The 10,270-nt window shown below is 44.3% G+C and overlaps 1 protein-coding gene across 2 annotated transcripts in view; it reads left to right on the top strand.

The window, feature by feature from the left end:
- The window catches only part of PRIM1 (DNA primase subunit 1), a 94,499-nt gene extending 92,421 nt beyond the window's left edge, over positions 1–2,078 (top strand). For both annotated transcript variants that reach the window (XM_083599314.1, XM_083599315.1), the window contains exon 13: positions 510–2,078. In XM_083599314.1, coding sequence (XP_083455440.1) covers positions 510–529 — 20 coding nt within the window. In that variant the 3' untranslated portion in view covers positions 530–2,078. The remainder of the gene's footprint in view (positions 1–509) is intronic.
- The last annotated feature ends 8,192 nt before the right edge of the window (positions 2,079–10,270 follow it).

Raw genomic sequence — 10,270 nt, forward strand, 5'->3', positions numbered from 1 at the left:
TGTTTAAGGGTCCCTCCAGACATGCCTTTTATAGCATTGCCCATACTATTTATACTGATCCTCAAAAAAGCCCCAGAAACAATGCCATCATTGTGTCAGTTTTCCAGTTTATGTCCATCATCCCTGTTCTTTTTTTAAACTTGCTACAAAAAATCCAGCAATATTCAAAACTCTGGAACCGTTGTGCAAAGACACCCTGGTGTGGGTGTTCAGATACTCCACTTTTGGAGGTGGGTGGGTGTGGGTGATCACTGATATGTTCTTCAACTTCTGCTTGGTGCCTTTTTCCTGCAGCCACCTAAGAGCTCTGTAAATTTAAAAATAAATAAATTGGGACATGCCTTTTGTAAGTTGTTTTAAACCATTTTTAATATTGTATTCTAATTTTTCAACCTGCCCTGGAGCCTTAGGGTGAAGGGCAGAGTAATAGCTATTGTTATTAATTTGTTACAGAACATGTTAGGTAATACCTTCAAACTATGCCTTACCGGTATATTTTCTCTTTTTAGATATGCAACTGGATTTCTGAAGTTTTTTTGACATTCGATGTGCAGTAATGAGGACCCTTTCATTCAGCCAGACAGCTGTGTTCATCTGCAGTGGAATGTATTTTTAGCTGCCTCGTTAGATTCTTGCAGCAGCCAACCACTTTCATTTACAGAAGCAGAGCAAAGTAACGATAATCCCCCCCTATCCAAGGGCTGGTGATTAGAAAAGAATTAGGAACTCGCAGTCTTGTAGGTGCCAGCAGCAGAATACAGAGCCCATGTGGCTAAAGGACCTGATGTAAACCACCCACATGATTAAAATGTAAACATTCAGCAGTAGTGTTGAAATTCTGCATAAGGTGGGAGCCTACTCAACATGATGTTTCTTTCACTGGTAGCAGATAAAAGAAGAGTTTAAATCACATACTGGCACAGAAAAATGGTGTGGTGTTGTTTCTCCTTAAGATAAACTTCAAAGAACAGGAAATTCTGGATGGTACTTCGAAGGAGAGGGAACATGGCTCAATTTGGTTACCAAGAATCAGATGTGCAGGACTCGGCAGAAAACATTGTGGCACGTTTATGGCAAAAGAGGCAACAGGCAATGTGCTAAGCAGCCCTGATCACCTCATCATCCTCTATTTTCCAGTATAGTTCTTGTTGGTTTTGTCCCCTGCCCCCATTTTTTTTATGCAGAAAGTTCAGTATGCATTTGCTTTTGAGTAGGATGCCTCTTAGATTAACGGTCCTGAGCTAATGAATGTAAGCTAGGTATTTTCTGTAAATATCTGGGCAGCTTTTCATTCTCAAGAGTTTGCATTTTGCCCCCAAGAGAGGCACTAGAACAGACCTGCTCTGCTTGTGAGCCACCAAGCTAAATGCCACCTGCAGGTCATGTATTAAGGCAGCAGTGGCTAATTCTCAGCCCAACGGCCTAATCTGCCTCCAAGCCTTTTTTTTTCTGCCCCCTCCTGCTCTGCTGATTTTTATTAGCAGCAAAAAGAAAGCAAAAGCTAAGTCGATGCAACACACAGATTCTGCCAGAGCTATTCAAACTTTTGGCCACACCCACTGAAACACAGCATAATCCTAGCCATGGCTACTTGGAAGTAAGTGGTTTTTGCTCCCAGGTAAGTGTCATTAGGTTTGCAGCCTAAATCAGTCTCTGAGTTGCAGGTATTATAATAAAGCAGCATAAGGCCTTAACGGTGCTCCAAAATGAATTTTTGTGACAAAGTATAAGGGGGAAGTCAGGAGAGGGTTACAGGAAGTGTGCATAATAGCCATGTGTGCATTGCCCACCTCTGTAGTACCCAAAAAGCAGGCTGAGCAGCTTGGCTCCATGTATTTTATAGGCTGTGTACATTAATGTATGCAACATCTATGCTGTAACCAGCAGTGCCTTCCCCACTTTCCTGTTGTTGTTATCTTTCTTTTAATTCTGTACAGGCTAAATGTTAAGACTGTTTTATTTTATCACCTTAGAAGGAATTTGTTCATGTTGTCCTTTTTTGTTTTCTTTATATTTAAAGCTCCGTTGTCCTAAAATCTTTACATTTTCATAAATAAATTTTTCAAAAGAGCCACAAAGTTGTGAGCTTGCATACGGTCTGAAAGGAGGAGAGAACCTACCCTCTTCCAGTTTACATGCGTTTCCTCAAATGGTTGCATAGACACAAGGGTTTGCGTCCAGATGTCCTGCCCATTGAGCAATCACCCTGATTTGTTTGAAGAAAGTTTGTGCAGAGGTTAGAGGACATTGGCTTCTTATTGAGCATCAGTTCTGATTTGTCTGCGTGGAGAGCCACACCGTACATTAAAAGCATATTTAACACATGACTAGTTCCCCCCACATGGAGTCACAATTCTCAGCCCCCTTAACACAGTGCCCTAGATTCTTTGGAGGGTGCCATGTGCTTCAAATGTGTGCTGTGGAATCTTTGTCAAACAATTCTTATCCCGTAAAGGTAAAGGGACCCCTGACAGTTAAGTCCAGTCGCAAACAACTCTGGGGTTGCAGCACTCTTCTCGCTTTACAGGCCGAGGGAGCTGGCGATTGTCTGCTCCGCAGACAGTTTTTCTGGGTCATGTGGCCAGCATGACTAAGCCGCTTCTGGCACAACAGAACACTGACACTAGAGCAGTGCACGGAAACGGCGTTTACCTTCCCGCAGGAGCGGTACCTATTTATCTAATTGCACTTTGACGTGCTTTCGAACTGCTAGGTTGGCAGGAGCTGGGACCGAGCAACAGGAGCTCACCCCGTCATGGGTATTTGAACCGCCAACCTTTTGATTGGCAAGCCCTAGGCTCAGTGGTTTAGACCACAGCGCCACCTGCATCCCTCTTATCCCCATACTTCCTAGCATATTTTCCTACCATGTTCCTTACCACAAAAAAAATTTACTTGGAGTGGGGTGGGTGGGCAGAAGCAGGTTAATGGCACAAGAGTATCAGATCCACTCTAATTATGTTGCCTGAATTTTCTGGTATGAGGCTGAATTCTACCCACAAAACAGCAACAGCCTGGAAGTGCTCAGGGGGCTTCCACACCCGGCGGTTAGTGTGGAATTGCCTCACTTGGGGTTCAGTCCCAACCCTGGCTGCTGCCCAACAGTACTTAATGGAGTGGCAAGGCCACTGTTAAGTTGTGGGTGAACATATCAGACGGCACAGCGATTCTTCAAACAGCTCTTGTTTATTCAGAGGCCAGAACAGAACTGAAGGGCTCAGTCAGCCTGCTTAAATAGAGCTCCGGTACAACGTTACTGTAGCAACTTTCTAAAACTATCCAATCACTGAACGTCACTTTCGATCCTTCATTTGCATAACTACAATATCCCCCTGCTGGCCCAGGGTGAGAACTTCAGTACATAACAGCCACCACCTCATGTGCTGCCCTGCCAAGTCAGCACAGAAGGGGGGAACAAGCAGCCTGAAGTTGAGGCAGCAACTAGGCCCAAAGAATGCCCCACATCAGGGATTTTTGCCAGCAGCACTTCTACCTGCACGTTTGTGCAGAAATGCTGATGGGAGGGACACTAGCATCCCTCCACAAGCAGAGGCAGGGCTGGGTGGAAGGATAGCTCCAACCAACACACACACACACCCCCAGCCTGGGGCAAAGAGTTTGGATTGCTCTTTCCTTTTTATAGGGTATATACACAGCAGCAGCATCCATCAGAGTTGTCCTCCATTCCCCATGGCTGTTTCTTTTCTCAGGCTGCAGCAAATCTGACCTTTTTTGGTAGAAGTGGAACAGCAGCACGGTCTGCAGGTGTGGTGAGCTCTGTTATTCTTTTGTCTTTCAAAGGTAAAGGGACCATTAGGTCCAGTCGTGACCGACTCTGGGGTTGCGGCGCTCATCTCGCCTTATTGGCCTAGGGAGCCGACGTTTGTCCGCAGACAATTTTTCCAGCTCATGTGGCCAGCATGACTAAGCCACTTCTGGCGAACCAGAGCAGCGCATGGAAACACCGTTTACCTTCCCGCCAGAGCGGTACCTATTTATCTGCTTGCACTTTGACGTGCTTTCGAACTGCTAGGTTGGTAAGAGCAGGGACCAAGCAACGGGAGTTCACCCCGTCACGGGGATTCAAACCACCGACCTTCTGATCTGCAAGTCCTAGGCTCTGTCATTACAGCCTTTATAGTAGTTTTAAACAATTTCCCCCTTCTTGGCGCTGTCAGTATGTTTCCCGTTCATTTATTAAGTTGTACTTTAAAACTTTTTTCTATTGTTTTAATTAACAATCAGCCTCCAGAAATCTTTACAAAACAAATAATAATAATAATAATAATAATAATAATAATAATAATAATAATAATAATAATAATTTATTTATACCCCGCCCTCCCCAGCCAAGGCCGGGCTCAGAGCAGCTTACAAGCAATAATAAAAACAAGATGAATGATTACAACTTAAAAACAAAAATAAAATACAACATTAAAATAATGGAACATTAAAATATTTAAATGTAGCCTCATCGCAGGAGGAGAAGGAAAAGAAAAAAGAAAGAGAGGGAGGGAGGGAATCAAATTGGCTCCAAGCCAAAGGCCAGGCGGAACAACTCTGTCTTACAGGCCCTGCGGAAAGAAATCAGATCCTGCAGGGCCCTGGTCCCATGAGGCAGAGCGTTCCACCAGGCCGGAGCCAGAGTTGAAAAGGCCCTGGCTCTGGTTGAAGCCAATCTAACTTCCTTAGGGCCTGGGACCTCTAGGGTGTTGTTATTTATGGACCTTGAGGCTCTCCACAGAGAGTCTGTGTACTGGTCCAGTAAACGCTTCCGCTGCGCCACCAGCAACAGTTCTCTTTGCAGAGCATTAATTAAGTCCAGTGCAGAGATTCTTGTTGCAGTACAAGCTTCAAAGTCTCAGCAGCAAAGAAATAACGACTCAGGGAAGCCTGTCTTTCCAAAGACAGGTTTATTGCAGAAAGATAACAGAAACACCTCCGGAGCTTTCAGACATTTTTGCTTCACGCCCCACAGGCAGAGAAAACAAACACTCTTTATATACTGAGCAACTTAACAACTTAACGAGCTTGACTACTTAAAGTCACATGACATTGCTAACTTGCCAGCGTCTTAGGTTTCACACCTTAACACGTTCCACCAGGCCGGAGCCAGAGTTGAAAAGGCCCTGGCTCTGGTTGAAGCCAATCTAACTTCCTTAGGGCCTGGGACCACAAGGGTGTTGTTATTTATGGACCTTGAGGCTCTCCGTGGGGCATACCAGGATACCAGGGCATACTCCTGTTGCTCGGTCCCAGCTCCTGCCAATAAATGAGGGGTTGTTATGATTAAAATTGTGATTGCACACAAAACTATGCAATTGCAGAATTCTCCCATCTATTTTTCAGCTCTTGAAGTATAAGCCTTGCCAGAAATCAAGCTCAGCATTATTCACCTTTTACGTGGTAAGAATTCACCCTTTTTGGTGCTGTGACATCTTTCATCCATGCACATTGCCACAGGTGGCAAAAGCAGCAGCTGAAGTTTCATTCAGAAGCATTTGGTATTGGTTTTTTTCAAGGGCTATAAGAAACTGTGAAAGCCCACAAAGAACATGCAGGCAACAACAGCTGTCCTTGACATACAAACATAGGATGATGCCTTACACTGGGTCAGACCATAAATCCATCTAGCTCTGTATTGCCTACTTTTCACTGGCAGGTTTCCCAGCTTTATTCTGGAGACCCCAGGAACTGGATCTGGGCCCATCTGCAGGCAGGCCAGATGTTCTGCCACTGAGCTATGGTCCTTCGGCTTCAAGAAAACAAATTCCACGGATGTGGCTGTTCTTGCGGTGAAAACAAGAGTCGCAGGGTACCATAAATCTAAAATGACACTGGGAATTGTGTTCTCAGTACAAAAAGTAACTGTTCCACTTCTGATGTTTGTACTTTCCTTGCACTGCTAATTTATCACCCAAGGATTGCGAGTTGGGAAAGCAGCACACCAACTTGGGCGGAATATTGTATTCATGTACTCGCATTTTCAGCTATATCCTACTGGATTATTAGGGGTGTGTTGTTTTTTTAGTAAAACATACACACGTTCTCCCTACTGCCCCAGACTACCTTTTTCTCTGTACTGTGGTACCTCGGGTTAAGTACTTAATTCATTCTGGAGGTCCGTTCTTAACCTGAAACTGTTCTTAACCTGAGGTACCACTTTAGCTAATGGGGCCTCCTGCTGCCGCCGTGCTGCCACCGCACAATTTCTGTTCTCATCCTGAAGCAAAGTTCTTAACCTGAAGCACCATTTCTGGGTTAGCAGAGTGTGTAACCTGAAGTGATATCTTTGAAAAAATTAAATATGAGTAGGGTGACATATAGAGAGCTGTTAACCGAGGTGGAACATCAGGTGAAACTGAAAGATTTTGAAGAGAGAAGGGATTTATTAACAGATTGGTTACAGTTTCACCAATTAAATGATATCTTCAAGACAGACAAAAACAAACAAAAAGATCTGTTAAAAAACAATTTGAAATTATTGTCGAAAATGTATAAATTGCTCTTGGAATGGTATACAAAAGGTTAAATTTGTAATGATACACTGGGCAATGGATTTGGGGCATAATATTCAGATTTCAGATTGGGAAAGGCTATGGAAAACAGATTTGAAATTCACAGCATGTTGTACACTGAAAAAAAATTCTATGAAAATCATGTACTGGTGGTATTTGACTCCTAGCAAGTGAGCAAAAATGTATAAAGCAAGTACAAATACCTGCCGGAAATGTAAAGAAAAAGAAGGTACCTTTTATCATATGTGGTGGTCATGTAAGGTAGTAAAAGCTTTCTGGGAAATGATATACCTCGGGTTACAGACACTTCAGGTTACATACGCTTCAGGTTACACACTCTGCTAACCCAGAAATAGTGCTCTGGTGGCGCGGCAGCAGCAGGAGGCTCCATTAGCTAAAGTGGTGCTTCAGGTTAAGAACAGTTTCAAGTTAAGAACGGACCTCCGGAACGAATTAAGTACTTAACCTGAGGTGCCACTGTACTCAAGTTTGTTTCAGGGCTGCTTTCCCCCCAGCCGGAACTTGCCAGAGCTGTTCTGGCCCCTCTCAGGTGGGAACCATTGTCATTCTAAGAGAACAAGGGAGGTGTTCATGGTGAGTTCTGACACCCCAAATTCTAGGAAAATAGAACTACCTACATGCTTGCCTAACTACCCACTGTGGTCAACATTATGCATCAAGTAGACTCCTTTGGGGAAGAAAAGCCAGACATAAAGGTATGTATAAATAGTCTGACAAAGTGGACTCAGCCCCCACTCCCCAAATAAGCCACAATAAATTTGTTAGCCTTTAAATGTGCCGCAACACACTATTTTTCCTGCAGTGGGTTGATGTGGCTATCAGTCTAGAGAAACCCTCTCCAAAGTAAAGTACATGAGAGCTTGTGAAGACCAGTGACTTTGAGACTCAGCTAGAAATCTGACTTCCCCTGGTTTGAAACTTGCTTCTGCCACAGACCCGCTAGATAGGCAAGACACAATCTTGCCTCAATTTCCCACCCTCAATATTGACCACTTTTCAAGGATTAACAGGAAAAAACTACATGAAGGGTGCTGAACAGTATAAGTGCTGTGTCATTGCTAGACCTTAGTATATGTATACAGTGGTACCTCAGGTTAAGTACTTAATTCATTCCGGAGGTCCGTTCTTAACCTGAAACTGTTCTTAATCTGAAGCACCACTTTAGCTAATGGGGCCTCCTGCTGCCGCTGCACTGCTGCGGTGAGATTTCTGTTCTCATCCTGAAGCAAAGTTCTTAACCTGAAGCATTATTTCTGGGTTAGCGGAGTCTGTAACCTGAAGCGTATGTAACCTGAGGTACCACTGTATACTGCAAGTCTTTAGTGTATGTATATAAACCTACCAACTCAAGAAAGAACTTCCTCTATCTCTGTCTCCCAAAGTGGTCCCTAACATATGAGACGATTAGTTTTTATTTGTATTTGTAGAATATTTATTTCACATTTTACAGACCCAGGAGGCTCTCAAATCAGTTTACAAAAGATCATCATAATACAACCTCATTCAGTATTAATATCTGGAACAGAAACCACACCAGGCCCATAGGGTACCAGGATCATCCAGGCAACATATCCTGCCTTTGTCCTTTGTCTACCCTGGTGCCAGCTCTCTACTACCTCCTACTAGGCAGCAGAGCCCATTGAGCAGCTCTTCAGACAAGGGAGCAGAACTTTTGCAACTGGAACTTTTGTAGCCCATGAGGAGGGCAAGTTTTTTCCTCCTGGCTGTTAGCAGTTTCTAGGTAGCAGCTCAGCCACCACTACCAAGGTCCTCTCATACAGGGGGTAGGGCACAGCAGAGCAGCTGAAACACACAGCCCATGACAGAGACAGGTTTTCCTTTCCTGACAGTCAACAGACAAAACAGAGTTTCCCTTCCTTTTTCCTTTTTTTTACACACACAGTTTCGTTTAATGTTATCTTCCATATCTATAATATGGATCAGTCTTGGTTTCTAACTGCCTCAACCATTCCTCATCAGGCTTGGTTTCCAGACCCTTCATCATCCTGGTTGCCTTCCTCTGCTCACCTTCCAGCTGCTCAATATCCTTCTTCAACTAGCCTCCACTGACCAGCAGCAGCTCTCCAGGGTTTCATATGGGGGGGACACATTCCCAGCCCCCGGAGATGCCGCCCAGGACAGAAGACCTGCATGCAAAGCAGATGGTCCAATTGTGCGCTATGGAGACCCCTAGCCTGCTTTGAAGGATGTGGGGATGGTCTCCCTTTGGAAATGGGGCTGCAGGAAGAAGGATGTGAAATGAAGATGCAGCACAGCTGCAGGCAGAATAGCAGGTGCCTCCAGGTTCTGAAAGAGGAGCATCACCTCTCAGGAGGGGCCAGGTGGGGCCAGGTCCAGGTGGGAGGGTTGCCATGGTGACAAGGACCTGCCCTCCTTTGTGACGTCTCTTGCTTCTCTCTTAAAAGCCACTGACTTGCATGTGGCCACTGTGGGTTAGTAGCGAGGCGAGTGGAGGAGAGAGGAGTTAGTGGTGGAAGTGAAGATTAGGTGGAGGACTAGTGAATTGTTATTTTCTCATTTTTATTTTTATTTCATTCATTACTTTTATTTGATTTATTTCATTTAATTTTTTTATTTGATATTTTTCTTTTAATTTTTTCTTTTAACACTTTTATTGTTCTTTATTTTAATATTTTTATTTTTTTTCTTTATTATTTATTTTGTGCACATTTGTGCCTATTTTGTATATATTTTGTATATATTTATTTTGAGCATAGAGGTGTAGTTATGATTAGGTGTAGGGTTAGGGTTAGGCATAGGGCTCGGGTGGGGTGGGGTCAGAGTTAGGCTTGAGTGGGCATTTTAGATAGTTAGCTAGTTTAGAGAGGAGGGTGGGAATTTTTCCTGGAAGAAATGTGCAGACTGTAAGTAGGATTCCTTCCCTTTCTCTTGGTCTCCTGGGGGTGTGGTGTGAGTCCTGGGGTCCCCTGAACAGCCTTGGCTCTCTGGAAATTGACCCAGCTAGTCTTCTCCAGAGAGCTCAGCTCCTCCACACACTTCCCCTGTCTTCCCCTTTTCTCTCCCCTCTTATCATTTATTATGACATTCCGAGCCCACTTTCCTCCCAGGAGCTCAAGGAGACCTTCATGGTTCTCCCAGCCCCCAATGGCTAGGCTGGCCCAAGGTCCACCAGGGAGCTTCATGGCTGAGTGGGGATTCGAACCCTGCTCTCCCAGGTCCTCCTAGTCCAGCCCTCCAACCACTACACCTCTGCCTGGCTCCATTTTACATCTCTCCAGCTGCCCTATGACATCGGCCTTCTCCCCCTTCCTGAGGGTTTCTCTGGCTCCAAGGAAGATTCCACCACCTTCCTCATGTTCTGCTCATGTTGCTGATGGTCCGTGGGTTGACAACTGAGAAGAAGTTGAAGTATTCGGGAATATGGTTAACAGCGAAAACCCCCAATATAGACATTATGTTTGCTGACTGGGAACAGTTATGGACCACCGGTATAAAGTTTACGGCATGTAATGCCTTAAGAGAGAACATTATGAAAATGATTTATAGGTGGTACATGACCCCAGTCAAGCTTGCAAAAATCTATCATATGCCCAATAATAAATGCTGGAAATGTAATGAAACTGAAGGTACTTTCTACCACCTTTGGTGGACGTGCCCAAAGATCAAGGTCTTCTGGGAAATGATCTATAATGAAATTAAGAAGGTACTTAAGTGTACCTTTCACAAGAAACCAGAGGCCTTTCTCTTGG

The sequence above is a fragment of the Podarcis filfolensis genome, assembly GCF_964270895.1.
Source record: "Podarcis filfolensis genome assembly, chromosome: 2".
NCBI lineage: Eukaryota > Metazoa > Chordata > Lepidosauria > Squamata > Lacertidae > Podarcis > Podarcis filfolensis.